The sequence below is a fragment of the Canis lupus genome, chromosome 35 (genome assembly GCF_003254725.2).
Source record: "Canis lupus dingo isolate Sandy chromosome 35, ASM325472v2, whole genome shotgun sequence".
NCBI classification, from domain to species: Eukaryota; Metazoa; Chordata; class Mammalia; order Carnivora; family Canidae; genus Canis; species Canis lupus.
Window position 1 is genome coordinate 23,726,528 of NC_064277.1, and position 18,570 is coordinate 23,745,097.

An 18,570-nucleotide genomic window follows, 5' to 3' on the forward strand; every position below is an offset into this window, starting at 1 on the left:
TGGTTTAGATTTCCCTCAACATTCCCATGCCCTGCATTAAACCATAGCTCCTTGCAGAATCCCTATTTAGTTGCAAGTCCTTATGGTGCATTATAGCATTAACAATATGCATGCCCTAAATATTCAGGGATCAATAATTGCTGTAGAAGGTCTCCTTGCTTACTGGTAATCTCGTATCACTACCAGTATCATCCTTCTCCACCTACCTCCACCCTCCCCACACACTGTATTTCTAAGTCATCAGATCCAAAGGGCCCTAACATGGACAACTCTTCCGACACTTTGTTTAATTTTGTTTAATTTCAAGAGCTCTCTCTAGAAAACCCCTTGGGGCACAAGTTTGGGTGTTCAGTCAAATGTAAGGAGTATTGTTTTCTCTGAGTTTGGCAAACAAGTTAAAGGGCAAAGGCAGTTAGCCATGGAGGCCCCAGGACCCCCCCTTGCTCCCCAGACTCCCACAGCGTAGAGGCAGATGAGAGCCCCGTGGGGTGCCCCCGGCGGAGCGGGGCGGGAACCTGCGCGCCTGCAGGGGCGGGGCGGGCTCTGCGGTCGGGGCTTAGGGACTGTAGCGACGCCAAGGCGCCACCCCTCGCCGCCTGGCCAGCCGCCCCCGCCCCCGCAGACAGGTGTTCAAAGCAAACCAGAGAGCAAAGAAGCGGGCGAGGGAGTCAGGAAGGAGCCGCTATCCAAGTTCCCAGGCGTTCCTCGCTGGCGGGTGCCTACGCGTCCTCGATTAGCACCATGGACAGCGCCCGCGACCAGCCTCAGGGGTGCTTGGACGCCGCCGGCTTCTGGCGGGTCTGGCAGCGCTTTGACGCGGATGGTAAGTGAACAAGCCACCGGCACATTCAGGTGTAGACGTGGCTCCAGCCCAGCCCCTCTGAAAGGACCTGGAGTTTCCCCTTCCCTTCCGTCCTTCCTCGCAGGGAAAGTTGTCTTCCAGCGTCGTCAATGCAGTATACCAGACCAAGTGGATGTGGGTATCCTGCAGTTACAGCTCTAGATGTCTGTGTAAATTCAAGGTGGGGGGGAGACTTGGTCCACCTCTCAATGTGTGTGTGTGTGTGTGTGTGTGTGTGTAAAATGATATGCCATATATGACATAGATCATCACATGTATTTGAGGCTTGTGACCGACAGGCAGCTATTGAAGTCAGCTCTCCCTAAGTGTGCTCCTCAAAGAGAACCCACACCCACACCCAAAATACTACTTGAAAAGAAAATGGAACCACTTAAGGTGTGCTTTATCTTTAGTAATAATTCAACAACCGTGTTTTGACTCTGCAAACTATGATTCAAGAATCACATTTGTTAAATTTTTCCAAGCTTCCAAAGGCTTGGGTTGGATTCTCTTCTAAGATTCATGTCTGTCTGTGGATTAAAATCTATGTATTGAATAGCTTTTCTTTTCCAAATATTCAATATAAACCCAGCGTAGAGCATTTACTCTTGAATATGTGTTTACTATTCAAATCCATGTCTCTGAGAGTTAAATGCTAGCACTTAGTTATTGGAATAGTAAAGAATAGTATTCATGGAGATTTTATAGATTATGAGACTCAAAACAATTTAGATAAACAGTTAATGTCACATGGTATTCTATGTAAGTGACTATCACTTATGCATCTCTTGTTGCATTTAGAAAAAGGTTACATAGAAGAGAAGGAACTTGATGCTTTCTTTCACCACATGTTGACGACATTGGGCACTGATGTAAGTATTTGTGCTACTAAGCATTAATTTATCTGCCTTTAGCAAAATACAAGAAGCATCTAGGTCTTGTGTTGATTTGTACCTATTAATCCCATCTGACCTCTTTTCTTCCTTGCCTGTGTGTAATTTTTCTCCATCTCCTAGCAACATGGAGGAATTGAGGCAGGTTCTATAAAAGGTAGTATTAGACTTGATGGTCACTGACTTTTAGTGTAACATCTGTCATCCACTCAAGAGATCCTACCTATAAGTTCAAACAGCTCTGTTTAGAATGTCTCCTTGGTTATGCCTCTGCTAATGGATTTAGACATGAAGATAAGGCAAGATCACTTTGTTCAGAAAAGTGGAAAAGATGTTAAGTGCTCTGAGGTTCTGAGCATTTAGTGCATTTGATACTCCTTTGATAGCAGACTACAAATAGACCATTTAAAAATCATTTTCTATTATTCATCTTATTAGAAGAGGTTATAGATTTCTTAGGAAATGACAAACCAGAAAATAATCGATATACCCTGAGCCCAGGTATAATAAATGTAAACCAATCTATCCTACCCATGTCCCTCCCTGGTGGTAAATCTGGCCTTGAGAGATAGCGACTAATTTTTGAAGATCCCAAAGCAGAGGAAAAACTCATACGAAGACACACCAGGCTAGGGATGGGAGAGCCCAGTAAAGTCTCCATCATGGGATGCATGGTAAGAGGAATAGCTCTGGAGGCAGTAAGTAGCATTTAAAATTAATCATGGAGGGAAACCCAGGTGGCTCAGCAGTTTAGCGCCACCTTCAGCCCAGGATGTGATCCTGGAGACCCAGGATCGAGTCCCACGTCGGGCTCCTTGCATGGAGTCTGCTTCTCCCTCTGCCTGTCTCTCTCTCTCTCTCTCTCTCTCTCTCTGTGTGTGTCTCTCATGAATAGATAAATAAAATCTTTAAAAATAATAATAATAAAATAAAAAATAAAATGAATCCTGGAGATCACTTATCCTTAGATACAGCCGTTTACACAGAAGAACAAAGTGCATTGCACTTTCATGTAGGAGCCCAACAAGGGAACAAGGCTCTCTATACACCAAGGCACACTTTGGGAGGGTGTTTCAGGGTTGTTGGTGGTGGGGTGGTTAGTCAGCTCAGAACATAAGAGTCTGCCATCTGCCTCTAACAGCTAGAGAGACCCCCATCTCTCTTTGTCTGTCTGTGTATATATAAATCTCTCCCTCTTTCTCTCTCTCTCTCTGCCTCTTCTATTCTTTTGATGTCTGTCTCATTTTTCTATTTCTTTTTCTCATTCTGATTCTTGGCCCCTATCTTCCATCAGCTCTTGACTTTCTGACCTCTCTGCCTCTCATCTCTCTGTCTTATATATCTTTCCATGTTTGTCTCTCCCATTTCCTTGTTTCTCCTTCTATGTGCAGCCCATCTCTCAAAGCTCTCTTATCCCTCTTCTCCCTGTCTTTTCTTTTCCTTTTTTCTTTTTTCATATCTGTCTCATCTTTTTTTGCCTCTCATTTCTTGTCTTTTATCAGTTTCTCTTTTCTCTTCTCCTTATTTCCCTTAACTTCCTCTATCTCTGTCTCTCAGTTTCTCTCTGTCTCCGCCTTGCTCCTACTTACTGCTATAAGCACAAGGGATCATGACATTCCGGAACCCATGAGTCAGATGCTGTTTTGTCAAGCATGGCAGGAGTATTGGAGAAAACAAATAGATGAAGGCAGAAACATCCAAAGTCTTGGGATAAACTGGATGGTCAAAAAATCCAAACTCCCAGAGACTTAGAACTTCACACTTTTTCGAAGCTCCTTGCTTTAGTGGTTTATAGGAAAGGAGAAAAATTGCTGTCACTGCTGAAGCTAGGAAGGTCTTATTTTCCATTGTGAGGTGGGGGTGAGGCCACTAAAGTGCAAGGGTCTGCTCTGAGTCAAGGACACAATGAGCCATCTTCTTCTGGGGATTTGGCTAATTTTAGAGTCATTAGTGATGGAGCAGAGGGGTACCTCTCTTGCAGCTGTGCAGCTCTTATCTTCCCTCCCTCAGAGCCAGCCTGGGGACTTAGCCTCTCATATAGGGGCAGGCGTAGACAAGTGAGTCACCTTGCAGGAAAGGAGATAAGTGAGTCACCAGTGTCCTGTGCACCTGTGTGTCCCATCCCCTAGGAATTTCAATACATTTGGTGTCTGCCTAGGATCTTGCATTTTTAAATCACCCTAAGCCAATTTGCATCTCTTTCACCCTCTATCCCTCCAGGAACAGTGACTGCCTATAAGAGGTAGGGGAGGGGGCTTCTATAAATTTTCTTCTCAGTGCTTAGCTGGGGAGAGAGCTTTCAAGGCCAGATAAGTTGTATAAGCCATTGTCCAAAAATGTCACCATCTGCCATTATTCTGTTTCAAAATGCTGAGACATTATCCTGGGGAGTGTGGTTATAGGAACCTGTGCTGGGCCCTCCATGTTACCCAGACAACCATGATTAAGGAAACTATTCCTAATTCTGTTTTTTTTCCCCTGGCAAGAAAGGAGTAGGCCCTAAGCATCTCCTTAATAAGGGGGCGGGACTTCCCAAGTGGAAGTCCTTCAAACTGAGTGATAGTCACCATTTGTGACATCTTTTAATTAGTGATACCCCAGTGAGTACAGAAGCAGTGCCGGGAGGCCTCCATGATAGGGCCTGGTGTTTAGGATTGGCAAGCAGTTCTTCAGAGGCCTGAATAGCTCTACTTTCCTCCCTGATTAGCAGGTCACCGAGACCTTGGAAGAATTTTAAGATTGCCAACAGTGAGGTGCTGCTAGTCAACCTTGGAGAGCAACCAACCTGTGTGTGATTCCCTGCTTCTTGAGTCCTCTGAGGGGACAGACTTAATGGAACCATTGGGTGATCTTCCTGTTGTTCCTGTTATTCACCCTTTCCCTCAGCCCCTTGCCTTTTCTTTCAAGTGCTCAGAACTGGCCTCTGAACTAAGTCTGGATATAGTCAGTGCATAGCAGAGCATCACCTTCTCGGGCTGTGTATACATCCTTCCTGTACAGATTGTAGCACATCTTGGGCCTCCTTCAATGCTTCAGAGATGATGGGCCTAGAGTCTCAGAGAAGGTGGGCAGGGTAGTGCTGATGGGAAATTACAACTGAGGCATTCCCTAGGCTCTGTTGCTTTAGGTCCAAGAGAGAGTCGTTGCCTTTGGGGTTAGAGGACAAAAGTCAAGATTCTGTGGCTTCAAACTAAAGGCAGCACATAGAAGCTGGTTATAGATTCTTTGGCTTTATATTTATTTTGAAATTTAATTTTCCACCAATATAGCCTATGTTAGTAGCTATCTTCCTTTGGGAAAGCCTACCCCACCATAACGCACCATTTATTCATTCCACAGATACTATATTTCAGAGACACAGAAATGATTGCTATCTCTTAATCTAGAAAGCCAACCAGAAATTTATTTTTTTAAGATGTATTTATTTATTCATTCATGATAGACAGAGAGAGAGAAAGAGAGAGAGAGAGAGAGAGAGAGGCAGAGACACAGGCAGAGGGAGAAGCAGACTCCATGCAAGGAGCCCGACGTGGGACTCGATCCCGGGACTCCAGGATCATGCCCTGGGCCAAAGGCAGGCACCAAACCGCTGAGCCACCCAGGGATCCCCTCAACCAGAAATTTAAAGTGAAGACTCACCTTGTGGAGTGATCTCCATCATTTTTTTTTTTTTTGTATGGTGCACGTACAGCAACCCATACACTCAAATCCAAACACACACACCCAAGGTGCCAAGACTAGAGACACTGATCTCTCTATATGTAGTCAAGTGTCTTCTAAGGAAGCTTGGTTGGCAAGGATACTGTGGGATCATAGGGATAGTATTAAGGAGACTGAATTTAGCATGGCTGATGGGGTCTGGAGTCTTGGGACTGGCACTGTTGGAGAGTGCTTCTGCCTCATAACTCTTTCATCAGAATTCATTCTCCACTGTTGATTATTTATGTCATATTTCTTTGTATTAACTCTGCAATCCACTGATGAAGAACACATTAGTATGTAGAAAAGCTTGTACATGGAAGTGAGACACAGCGTGTTTGGTAATTCAACAACAACTCTATTACTTTTTTCCCCTTCTAGTTATTTTTTCCTCAGTGGGTCCAAGGAGAAGATTAAGGGAATGAGTGACGGCAAACTGACGGCCTAGAAGAGCCAGGCTTTTCACTTAGAAACAGCACAAAAATCTCTGAGTTCTTGGGAAGAGAACTTGGAGTCTTGCAAATGAGCTTAATGGAGGTGTTGTTTGTACACAAGCTAATGGTATTGGGTCCCATCAGTCTGAGGCCCCTTAGACTAGTCTTTCAGCTTCTCTTCCTTCATTCATGTTTTAGGCACTCACTAGCTGTGGATATTACCTGGTCAGGATTCTGATCAGTAGTGGTTTGCTCAAGAAATCTTCACCACTGTTCTCCCTTGTTCAACATGGTAGGCTTGCTTTAAATGTCTAAGTAACCTGCTTTCTGGGTTAGATTAGCATAATTATCAAGGCTCTATGGGCTGAATATTTGATATCCTGACTACATTTTTGGAATCCCACTGGCTTTATTGTGGTTCTGCCTGGCCTATTGTAGGATGCAGCCTTGGAAGAAAATGTCCAGAGGATGAAACAGCAATTCACGGCTTCCCTGGATGTCTCTAGAGATGGTCGTGTACAGATGAAAGAGGTACCTTTCCTGATGTCCCTTTCCTGACCAAACCTATTCGGGCTGTCATTTCTCTCCAAAGATAATGCAAATCTTAATCTGATTGGGAAGTTAGAACTCTCTGCCATGCTTCTGGCCTACACAGCATTTAGTAATCACCTCTCCTTTTCATCTGCTTAGCAACTCATATCATTTTCTTTAGGTCAAGCAATATTTATAGTTATTTTATAACTGAGGAATTGATATACTGGAGGCTTTGCAGTTACTTGATCCAATATTTGTCTCTTTGCTGTGTGCTGTTCAAATCCAACCTGGGTAAAAGGAAAAACTGAATGACAATAAATGAGTTGAAACTTCTGAATCAGCTCCCAGCAGAGGCTGGAGAGATCTAGCCCTGGAGATCATTTGAAACAAAACAGAGAGCAACCATCCTCACTTCAGCTCACCCCACATGTACAGAGTCTAAAAGAGCAAGGAAGGCCATTGAGCATGCAGTGCCACAAGCCCTCTATCTGTAACCTCCCTCACCGTTTTTCCTTTCAGCTCCAAAGTGTTTCTAGTTTAGAAAGGACTTCCATACATATTATGATATTGGATCCCCAACACTGTAAGAGGGGACAGACATGGAATGTCATCCCTATTTCACATGCACTGCATGGCCAGTAAAAGGCTCTGGCTTAACTGCGACCCTACTTTTAGATAGGACTCCATGGGCTCATGCTATCTAGTTATGCATTTCTACATAAAAATAAGCTCATTTTAAAAACTATTTTATAGTCAAAACCACCCACTAGATATATTACCTGAAACTTGAAGAGCTAGTCTCTCCATGCTGCCATACTTGGATAGACAATATTATTGATAAAAATAGTACCATTTTCTTCAGAAAGTTATGATAAGAGGGCAAGATAATGTTTCCTTATAAAAGTAGACATGTTCACCGGCAAGCAGCTTTTTCAGAAAACTAAGATGTATGAGTGTGGTTGTCTCCAAAATTTTCACTCCACGGCAAAAATTATATATGTAACCAACAGCTATAGTAGAATTGACGTAAAGCTATCTGCATCTCCATTAAAGGAAAAGTAAGTGCAAGCCTCAAGCTAGAAATGCCAAAGTATTCATGACTGCATGTTCACTACTGCATTCTCCAGCCCTCAGAACAGAGTGGAACAGTTAATGGTGCCCAGTAAACATATGTTGACTTAGTAAAGAATAAAGTGAAACATGGTAAATGTCTGAAAATGATGGTGTTATCTTACTGACAACAGACAGACTGTCTTGAAGCACTTGGAAACCTGGCAACAACTTTGACATCCATGCAGTCCTACAAGTGAGCATAATTGAAGTGGTGTTTGTACACAAGCTGTTGGTATTGGGTTACGTTAGTCCCAGGTCCCTTAAACCTCTAGAGTCTGTGAGCTTTAGGAGTAGCGGGGTCTCCTCTACCTCCTCCTGTTATACCATTAACTATCTCACTCCAATCACAGGTCGTTGAGACAAAAATCCTCAGCCCACCTGGACGCATTTTAGATATTCTAGCACAATTAAGATGTGGCAGGAATTGCAACTGACAGCCAAAGCCAAGCTTGGGGCTTATTCGGGCATTTGATTTGTCCGGAGTTCCTCTGTCCAAAGCTGAAGACAGACTGGGTTCTAAAGGCTGAGGACCAGTGAATCATGTCTTAATTTGGTCTCTTGCCCTGTGCTACCCCATGTGAAAAACCACTTCATTCGGAAGAGCAGTTGCCAATTCCATCTGACCTTAGAGCCCAGATGGGTACAACTGGGGGCGGGGCAAGAAGGGGCAGGGGAAGCACCAAGTCCATGCCATGAACATAAGACCTTGGCCAAGTTACTTCCCCCTGAGCCTCTGGTTCAGGCTCTTCGTCAACATGGTGTTAGCATTTACTGAAGGTTTCATTTGTACCAGGAATTTTGCTCAACAGTTCATAAGTAGTGCCTCATTTTACTTTTAGCCTTCACATAAAAGGCACCAGGATATAAATATTATTATCCCCATTTTACAAGTGAGAAAACTGAAGCACAGAGAGATCAATTAAATTTTGCCAGATCAAATAATACATGAGCAATGGAGAAGGAGTCTGGGTCCACTCTAAAGACTATCATGGACACACACTGCACTGTCCTGCTCCATGAATAAAAGGGGGTATTTATACCTACCAGTAGGAATGGTATGAGAATTTAATGAGATCATTAATAAAAAGCACATTTCCAGTGCCTGCCACATAGTAGCTACTCGATATATGATATTCAAAATATGATTGCAATCGTTCATACGATTATGTCCTTGAGCAGACCCATATCCAACTAGAGGAGTGAACAGGAGTGTGGGTTCATCATGCCTACATGCCACCAACAGCATCTGCCTGGACTCACTGTGGCAGTGCACAAGATGCTGAGAGTGCCCAGGGACAGAAGGAATGGCCACTGTTTATGGGGGACAACTCAAGACAGTAACACTGCAGTACATAGGATAGGATGAACCCAGCCCAATATGCCTATGGTACTGAGGTGAGAATTATAATCATGCAGAAGCAAATGTCACCTTTACTCATGGGAGAAGTGACGTAAATCAGTAGAACTGGTGCTCAAATAGAAGGTGGAATGATTGAATTGATCACTCATGGACCAACTATTGTAGCATCATAGAGACACTGATAATGAAAAAGAAGAAAATAGCCAAAACTCAAGACACAGACAGCAATCACTCCTGTCTGTCTGTGTGGCAGTGAAGTGAACATGCGTATAGCATTTCACCAGCACAGCATAAAACTTAAAAGTACAGCCGTAGTCCTGGTGCCACCACTTACTAGCCACATAACTAAGGCAAGTTCCAGTTTCCTTAACTAATAAATAATAATGATGATGTGTTGTGTACTCTATAGGTTGTGGTTAAGATGAAGTGAGGAAGCATACATAAGAATTTAGAACAATTCGTGGCACATTAAAGAATTATTTGCTATTTTAATTTTCTATTATATTACAGAGTTAAATTATTTTAATACAGGAGAGTCTAAAAATACTGCCTAGAACATATTAAGCACTGGCAAATTTATTATTAAAATTAGGATTATGGTTTTTAGATCGTAAACTTGTGGAAGGCAGATACCCACTATATTTCATACCTACTATGGATGCAATGCTGTTTGAAAGAATCAATGAATCGAAAATGATGGCCAAGGGCACAGAACTGTAATCTGAGCTCTTGGTCCTGAGGAATCCAAACCTTCCTGGCCTATAATATGTCCCACTGTGTCTTCTACCCAGGGAGCACTGGCCAGTGTCACTGACTGCTACTTCTCTCTGTTTCTTTAGCTTGCCAACACGTTCTTGTCTGAGGATGAAAATTTCCTTCTGTTCTTTCGTCAGGAAACCCCCTTGGACAGCAGCGTGGAGTTCATGCAGGTTAAGTGTTTGTGTATTTATGGAGAATGGGAGCTGAGAAGAGGCCAGGATCTCAGCAGCCACCAACTGTGGTGGCCACCACTCCTGCCCAGTCCCCAAACCCACAGAGGAGAAGACCAAGCAAAGAAGCCCTTGGTGATGGGCCAGAACGTGGGCTCCAAGCCGCACTTTGTTCTGTGTGCTGCCCTAGGCTGCTTCTGAGCTGACAAAGTCTTTCAGCCTGGACTAGAGGAGGCCTAGACAACAAATAGGCAGGCCAACATGGAGGAATATGATGGGGGTCAGCTGGGGAGTCCAGAGAGCAGATGCCCCATCCAAAGCAGAGAAACCAGGGAAGCTTCAGCAAGTTGCTGTCTGGACATCTAGACTCTATGTGAAACTACTTGTTTTTATATCTTGGCAGCTAAATCTAGTTTGGAAGATGTAATACCATGAAAATGTAACTCACTAGGGTGCTGAACCAGCCAGAAGGCCTTCTGTTTGCCATCACTGTGCTTAAGAAAAAGCTGAAGGCAGAAGCAGTGGCTCCTCAGCATCTCTTTCAGCCTCTATGTGTTATTGTCTGTTGGCCAAAGAGGACCAAGAAAGTCAGAGCATCCAGACAAGTTCTTGTTTCTGGGGCCCTGCTCCTGAAACAGTTACCAAGTCCCCATTTAGGATATAATAGCTTAGTACCCTTTTGCATGACTGTATTTACTTCCGGCCAAGTGGAAGTCATAAAATTGAGCAAGCATACGCATTCATGGAAGAGATCTGAGTAGACAAAAAAAGTATGCTAGTGGCCAAGAAATGTAAATTTAAAACAACTAATTTTTTGCCAAAGTGGTAAGGATTTTAAGAGGATCAACAAAATATGTGGTGCCAGCAAGAAAGCACAGAGATTGATCTGTTGATCTCTTGGTAGGCATGCATACTGCAACAATTTTTTGGTGATCAATTTTGCAAAAATGTAATCAGGATCCTTTAAAATGTCATTATCCAAAGTTAAAAATATCTTTACCCTCTGACTTAATAATTCTACTGCTCCAGGCATCTATCTTAAGGGTATAATCAGAAATGTTTATATTTACAGGAAATGTGTTGTAATGTTAAGATGCAAAGTTGTGTGTGCATTATGATCTTAACATTGTTTAAAAAATGGTTCACCCTAACACCTACATAAATTAGACCACAGGTAAATACACATCAGATAAATACTTATTGCTTTCAAGTAGTAAGATTTCAGTTGATTTTCATATTCTTTGTACTTTTATATTTTCTAATTGTGTACAGAATCATAATTATTTATAAAATATTTTAAGTAATATTTCAAAATCATTTTAATGGTGCTTAAAAATATTCTCAGAAAAATATTTTTAAACTTATTTATTCCTGAGAGACACACGGAAAGAGGCAGAGACATAGGAAGAGGGAGAAGCAGATCTCCCTGTGGGGGAACCCTATATGGGACTCAATGCTGGAACTCTGGGATCATGACCTGAGTTGGAGGCAGACGCTCAACCACTGAGCCACCCAGGCGTCCCTGTTCTCAGAAAATTTTAAATGTAAAGAATAAACAGATTGCCCTAGTGTATAGAAAATATAACCTCCAAGTTAGGAGGAATTGGAAAAAGGAAAGGGCACTGTGGAGCTTTCCTGTCTTTTTGTTTTTCTTTTAATTTTATTTCATTTGCCCCATCCCTTCTATTTTGTCAGTTTCTTCTAAACCTACCCCAGGTATATCTCTTTCCATCATATTTCTATGACACACATGGCAAGACTAACTCTGTTTTGTTTGCTTGGAAATCTTTGTATTTTGCTTCCATTCTTTAAGGATAGACATGCACATTATTCACATAAAAATCTTTGGGTTTCCAATGGCCGGCTCAGTTGTAGCAAAATTATAAGATAATGTAGATGGAAACATTTTGGAGAAGAGCAGGAGACAAAAAAGCATGGAAAATGGTTTTGAAATTCTCATTCTTAATTTTGGTTTACTCACATCATAAAAGTTCAAATATAATTTATACTTAACTAATCGATTTTATAAGTCTGGCTGAACTCAGGGACTATAAGGCATAAGGTTTCTCAACCTTCTCACGGCCCATTAGTACCCTCACTATCCCTGCAGGGTGCTCAGGCAGGGCTGGCTGACCCAGGTCTAGAATTAAGGTCCCTCTAGTTGGTGACTCAGCTAACCCATTCTACATCTACAGAAAATCTGTCAGTTAAAGAAAACAACTTAGTGCTACTTTTTCTTTCTTTTCTTTTTAAAAAAGTAGTTTCTATACCTAGCATGGAGCCCCAAGCCGGGCTTGAACTTAGAATCCCGAGATCAACACCTGAGCTGAAGCCAAGAGTCAAATGCATAACCAAATAAGCAACCCAGGTGCCCTTACTTTTTCCTTTTGTACAGGAGTCTGAGAACTTGCCAAAATATTAGGGCTTATACATGCAATAATCCAAAAAACACTCATTAAAGAAAGCAGTTTAGAGTCTGCATAAAAATGTTCAGTTGGGCAGCCTGGGTGGCTCAGCAGTTTAGCGCCGCCGGGATCGAGTCCCACGTTGGGCTCCCTGCATGGAGCCTGCTTCTCCCTCTGCCTGTGTCTCTGCCTTTCTCTCTCTCTCTCATGAATAAATAAAATCTTTAAAAATAAATAAATAAAAATAAAAATGTTCAGTTGTTCTGTCTTCCAGTTAGTAACGGTATCTTCAGCCATATGAATGCTGCTCCTAAACCAATGGAAGGGTTGTCTTGTCACTAGGAATTACCCAAGATGTTTTATTCCCTTTACCCAGAGCCAAGGCCACACAAGGAAGATTCCTTAGGGCCTTTTGGCAGCAGTTTATTTTAGAGGGGTTCACCCTTTCATTAAGGTTATTGCTATTTGGGGCTTTAGTTTTATGCAGGTGCCTTAATTTGACTCCTCCCACCTTTGCATGGGCTCTAGGATTTGTCTCCTGTCTACCTGTGTACAATCTTGGAATAAAGCTGCAGGCTGCATTCTCAAGAGTCCGCAGATTACCTAGGAGAGACTTCAGTGTCAGTCCTACATTACCTCTTCGGGTTTGTGCTTGTTTACATGGTTAATGGATTAATAAATGGATGCATGGCTTTCATATATTTCAGATTTGGCGCAAATATGATTCTGACAGCAGTGGCTTTATATCAGCGGCTGAGTTGCTTGTAAGTGTTGCTGGAAACTCTTACTGGGTGGAGGGGACTTATTCATCACTGGGGAACCTGATGTACATGGATCATGAATTTAATTTCTGTAGGCCCAAGAAACATGGATTTGAATTTGTTACTTTAAAAAATGTATTTGTATTTAAAATGTTTAGAAAGTACAGGTAATGTTGCTCTCTCTAGGAGAGACACATAAATGACAGTTTTTGACACTTTTTTCATGCCTGGAGGTATTCTCTGGGTTCTATGAGCTCTCTTCAAATAATGACAGCCCTCCATTCTTGGTTTTATTACTTGCTAAAAGGATTTTATATTCTCCTTTTAAAAAATGAACATAATCCTTAGATAAGGCCTCTTGAGGTCTTTGTGGTTTATTTGCTCCCATATAAGATGTGGCTCTTCTCTTGATGTCACAGAATTTCCTTCGAGACCTCTTCCTCCACCACAAAAAGGGCATTTCTGAGGCTAAGCTAGAAGAATATACTGGCATCATGGTAAGTAACTGAGCAAAGTGATCTCCATGAGGGCAGCTACCTTGCTGCCTCCCCAGGGTCCAGAAACAGTGGCACAGAGCATCTGTAGATCAAATGAATCCAAGAGAAACTCAACTCTCAAAACATTGGCTAAAATTGAGCTACTTTAGCTCCTCTCTGAGGATGAGACTGCATGTGTTTGAGAGGAAAAGCTGTTCACTTGTCCTTGGGGAGACCTGGCAAGTCCAGGTGATATTAGGTTACCAGGCAGCAAGCCAATGACCTCAATGCTACTTGAAGTCACACGGAAAATGGTAAACCATGGACAGTCAGAAACCTAAACAATCAGGACCAAGCACATGGGAGCCATTTTTACCACAGTGGACAGTTCTTTTCATTTAGTGTGTTGATTTAGAGCAATTGAGAGTCAGATAGACAGATGTGTGTCCTCCCTCTGCCACTTCTTAGCTGTGACCTTGGGAGATTGTCAAAGCCTCTCAATTTTACTTACTTCATTCATAAAATGGGAGATTAATAGGACCTAATTACCATGAAGGCAAAGAGAGCTGATGCATATGAAGCACTTGGTAGGTGTCTGGGACATAATATGAATTAGCTTTTATTGTGGCACTTGCTGTGGTCCTTGTCATTATTTTGCTTGCCCCTCATGGCATCCATGTCCTGAATGACCCTGAGATTATTTTGGTGTCACAGGTCCCTGAAAAATGGTGGCGTGGGAGAAGTTGCCTCTGGCAACTTCAATCTCACCTTCTGTTTCAGCTTGTAACATGATGCATCTTTCCTGGTACCCATCAAACCTGTCAACAACCTGGCTTCCCTGCCTTTCATCTCCGAGCACCTTCCTATCCCCACACATTTGCTCCATTCCAATCAGATTCCATAGTTTTCTCAATTAGGAAGCAAGGAAATTGCCAGTGAAGGCTTAATTACTTGTAGGATTGTTATCTATATTACATGAAGAGTTCTTACTTAGATTCATGTTACTGAGCTTCCTGGTGCACAGTAAGGAACACATACCACTGAGAAGAGGTGGTATATTCCCATAAAATGTGTGCCGCTAGATTGATCCATTGAGGCCTTTAGGTGATGTTTCCAAACATGGTATTATTTCCGATGACTTCTCTGCAGGGTTGGCTTTGTTCATGCTATTCCATGCTATATCTGCTATATATATCTGATCTTGGAGGCTTCGAAAGGCTGAGTGACTGAGTCACCACCAAGTTGAATTCTTAATGCACTTCAAAGATCAGGTAACTGGGAGAAGTTGAATTACCTGGTCAAAAGCCCCAGTTAAACTGGAAGGTGAGCCTCAGTCTTCAGCCCTGGGCCCCTCTTGCCTCTCCCTCGGCACTCTATCCAAATGCTGCCCCCAGTTGTGGACACCCACCCTGAGAAGGAGGAAGGTGCCCTTGACCGTGAGGACTTGTAAAATGGTCTGGACAAAAGTGAAGCTCATGCCCAGAACAGAATCAAACCCCAGGCCAGGATCTCAATCAAGGATATAATTTGGCTTCTTACTCTGGATCTATTTTAATAACATGCAAATGGTGTTTGAAATCTTGAGTAAATATGTACTCAGCACAGAAGAGTGAAATGGGAAGTCCCTGTGGTTGGGAAGCAGGAAGCAATTTCCCAGCCACAGGGAGATCACTAGGTTTCTTCTTACTTGATTCCCAGTGAAATCTGTCAGCAGAATAAGAACTGTGATGGGAGTGATGTCACTGTAACTGCCTGGGCCAAAGAATGACAAGCAGACTGTTTCTAGCTGAGCACTTTTCCAGTGATTGATTTAACACCTTGTCAGCATTGGCTGTTGTTACCTTGGTTTTATTAACTTAAAAAACATGCACCAACAATGAAATACCCTCATTTCAAATCTCCAACATGCTCCTAGTATTCCTTTGTTTGCCTTTGATTCGGAGGGGCTTTCCTCAGGCTCCAACTATAATGCTTAACTGCCTCTTTCCCGCTTCTAAATGTGGCTCAACTACTTTCTCCCCACTTTTCTTCTCCTGGTTCTTGCTTTTCCTTCAAGATTCAGTTAGACATCATCTTGGGCTAGAAAACTTTCTGTCACCTTCTTCTGTAGTGGGCACAGGTGCCTCTCCTCTGTGTGCCCAGACTACCTTGTGCGTGTTGCTATCTTCCTATCACAGTCATCCATTTGACCCATCCCACAAATATCCACCAACTAGCTGCTCTGTCCCTGGTACTCATCTAGTCCTGGGGATCCAGCAGTGAGCAAAACAGACAAAGGGGAAACTGACAATAACAATAAACAAAATGAATAATAAATTATATTACATGACAGAGGGTAATGAGTGTTATGGAAAAAATGAACACATAGAACAAGGCTGAAGGATAGCCATACCAGCAAGGTAGCAAGGATGAAGGACTGGAGAGGTGTGATTTTTCACCCTTCGAGAGGGTGAGACTCAAGGAAGAACCACAGGTGCAGCAGGCACAGAGCCCCTGGGGTAGCAGTGTGCCTGTAATCTTCAAGGACAGGAAGACACCCATGTGGCTGGGGCAGAGTCAGTGAGACTTAACAGAGGTCAGACCATATAGGGCTTCTTAGCCATTGTGAGAACTCTGGATTGAGCTTGAGGGAGATAGAGAGCCACCAGAGGGTTGGAAGCAGAAGATGCCATGACTTGGCTGCTGTGCTGAGAAGAGCTGGAAAACGAGTCAAGGAGGGAGTCAGGAAGGCCGGTTAAGAGGCCACTGTTGCTATCCAGGTGAAACAGGGTGGCAGCATGGAGTGAGGTAGGTTAGCAGATATGAGTTCTCATATCTGAGATTGGGAAGGGGGAATCATCATTAGAATTCCTGATGAGTGACTAGAGTCAAGGACAACAGACATGACTTGTTTGTGGGTCTTGTTCTTTACTAACTGATGACTCTTCCAGGGCAAGGGAAGCATCTAATTTCTGCTTTCACAGCCCTCCAATGGGGCCAGACACACAGTAGGCTATTTAACGCAAATAGTCAAAATTGAATTTGCAGGTTGCCTAACAGCCAGCTAAAATAGGAAACCATGACGACAAAAGCAAAGTTTGCACTTGGGACCCTCCTGCTTCCCTTACCTGTGTTCCTTAACACACATCCACCTCCAGGACAGAGCCAGAAGGAGTGCTTGGAAGTGCTGAGCTTGATCCTTTATGGCTCTCACTGGGGTCCTTCATCCTGTAGACAGTCATCCAGTCATCCAGTCTGGGTCTCCCCCATCCTGTAGACAGTCATCCAGTCTGGGTCTCCATCCAGTCTGGGTCTCCTCCTCCTATTAAGTGTGAGCTGTGCTGAGCCCAGGGGCAGACACAGGGCAGCTGGAGCCCCTTGCTGATTACCAGAGAGAGGTAGCAGGGGAAGAAACCAGGTACCAGGAGTGGGGGGAGGAGGCAGAGTAGAGCAAATATAAAAAGACAATCTGAGAAGGACAGGACTGCCACAAGTCCCTGTGGATTCAGAATTCACATTACTGTGTTCTTTCCGTTGAATGTGAAATGTTTTTTCTGAGCTGAAGAGTAGATTCTCAAGATGACTCACAGCATGTCCTCCAAAACCCTCACTCTCTTCATGCTTTATTTCTTCTAGGTCAGAATATGATCTAGCAAACTAGTTGACCCAAAGATGGGAGTTCATTCATTCAACAAATATTTAGGGAGAACTTACTGAGGAAGACATGGTCCCTGAGTGTATGGAGTCTTCCAGTTAGGGAAAATTTGGTAAAGGAGGGAAAAAAATTTGCTCTGGTCACTCCAATCCATTCCAAATGTACACGTCATTGCCCTAAACCAAAGACCAACAAGTTGAGTTCAATTTTGCCTTCGGTTCCTAAAAAACAGCAATCTCATCTTGAGATCCAGTTTTCCTAACTTTTAAAAAAACAAGGCAGATTATAAGGAGGCCACAATTCTAGAGCTTCAGCAAAGGAAGGACAAGAGAAGGTAGGTAGTAGATCGACAGAGTTCAAGTTGCATTGTTTTAAGATGCCTTCTCCACTGAGCACATGTGGTGTCTTATTATCACTGCAACATAGTGAGCTTCTATTCCAGTACTGAGTACTTTACTTGTAATAATTGTGCAAAGAACTTTTCAAACATTTCATTTGGTTCTCTCAGCACCCTCATAAAGATAATTATTTTTTAGTTCTTATTTTACAAATGAAAAAAACTGAGAATTATAGACTTTAACAGGTCAAATATAAGAAGGATGGAGTGGAAATGCATACCCAAATCTACCTCCAAAGCCTATCTTTTCCACCATAATATCATGTCTGAAAGTTTAAATACTAAGTTATTAAAAAGAAAACTTTCAAAAGAGGAAGAGTAAAGCTCTGTTGAGAGAACAAGAAGAGATGACAATTCCTTTGAAGGAAGTGAAGAGCAAGGTGAGGACAAAGCCATGTTGGGAGATTAGGATTCTCTTAATATTTTTAAAGATAATACAGGAGCACTCAAGCCACACCAGAATTTATTAGCTAGGAAAATGTATTTTTCTCCTCATGAATCATCTTAAGAACTGACATCTTTTTAAACACAAAGTAGGAAACAAATTAATGGAAGACAACAGGGAACCAGAAAGGGTTCTACAAAAGTGCTCTGGGGAGAGAGAGCACTGATAAGCTGGGGCAGGGGCTGGGGAAGGAGAGAGAACTATGCCTGCATCGAGTCCCCAGGGTCAGTCACTTCATTCAAACAACCCATTCATTATAAGGGACAGGAAGGGGCTTGAAGGGGACATGGGTGTTGCTCACAAAGCCAATCTTTGGCTGGAAGGATTCTGCACGTCATGCATCAGCCCAGCAACCCTGCTTGCCCAGGGCGCTTCTCTTCGGCCTTTAGGTTTCAATCTTTAAAAACCCCAGGGTGGCATCTCTTCTAGTGGGATGCCCTGGGCTGAAGAAGATCGGACAACGTGCAATGTTGGATGGCTCTGAGCTCAGATCTGGAAGCTTAGAATTAATCCTGTGAAGTAGCTGAGGAGGACCAGAGTGGTCTCACCTAACTTTTGAGTTATCTGGGTTGAGAACCGGCCATGGACCAAGACTGTCCTGTTATTCTGTGTCTGTTTCATTGCCCAAACGTGGCTCTTTGCTTCTGCA

General features: G+C 42.9%; 1 protein-coding gene across 2 annotated transcripts in view; it reads left to right on the plus strand.

The window, feature by feature from the left end:
- The first annotated feature begins 561 nt into the window (after positions 1–561).
- The window catches only part of SCGN (secretagogin, EF-hand calcium binding protein), a 35,886-nt gene continuing 17,877 nt past the window's right edge, over positions 562–18,570 (plus strand). The window contains exons 1-6 of one of the 2 annotated variants that reach the window (XM_025442730.3): positions 562–823; positions 1,643–1,713; positions 6,306–6,398; positions 9,768–9,803; positions 12,916–12,972; positions 13,389–13,466. In XM_025442730.3, coding sequence (XP_025298515.1) covers positions 742–823; positions 1,643–1,713; positions 6,306–6,398; positions 9,768–9,803; positions 12,916–12,972; positions 13,389–13,466 — 417 coding nt within the window. In that variant the 5' untranslated portion in view covers positions 562–741. Of the gene's footprint in view, positions 824–1,642; positions 1,714–6,305; positions 6,399–9,713; positions 9,804–12,915; positions 12,973–13,388; positions 13,467–18,570 lie in introns of both variants that reach the window. The other variant, XM_025442729.3, reaches the window with a different exon arrangement.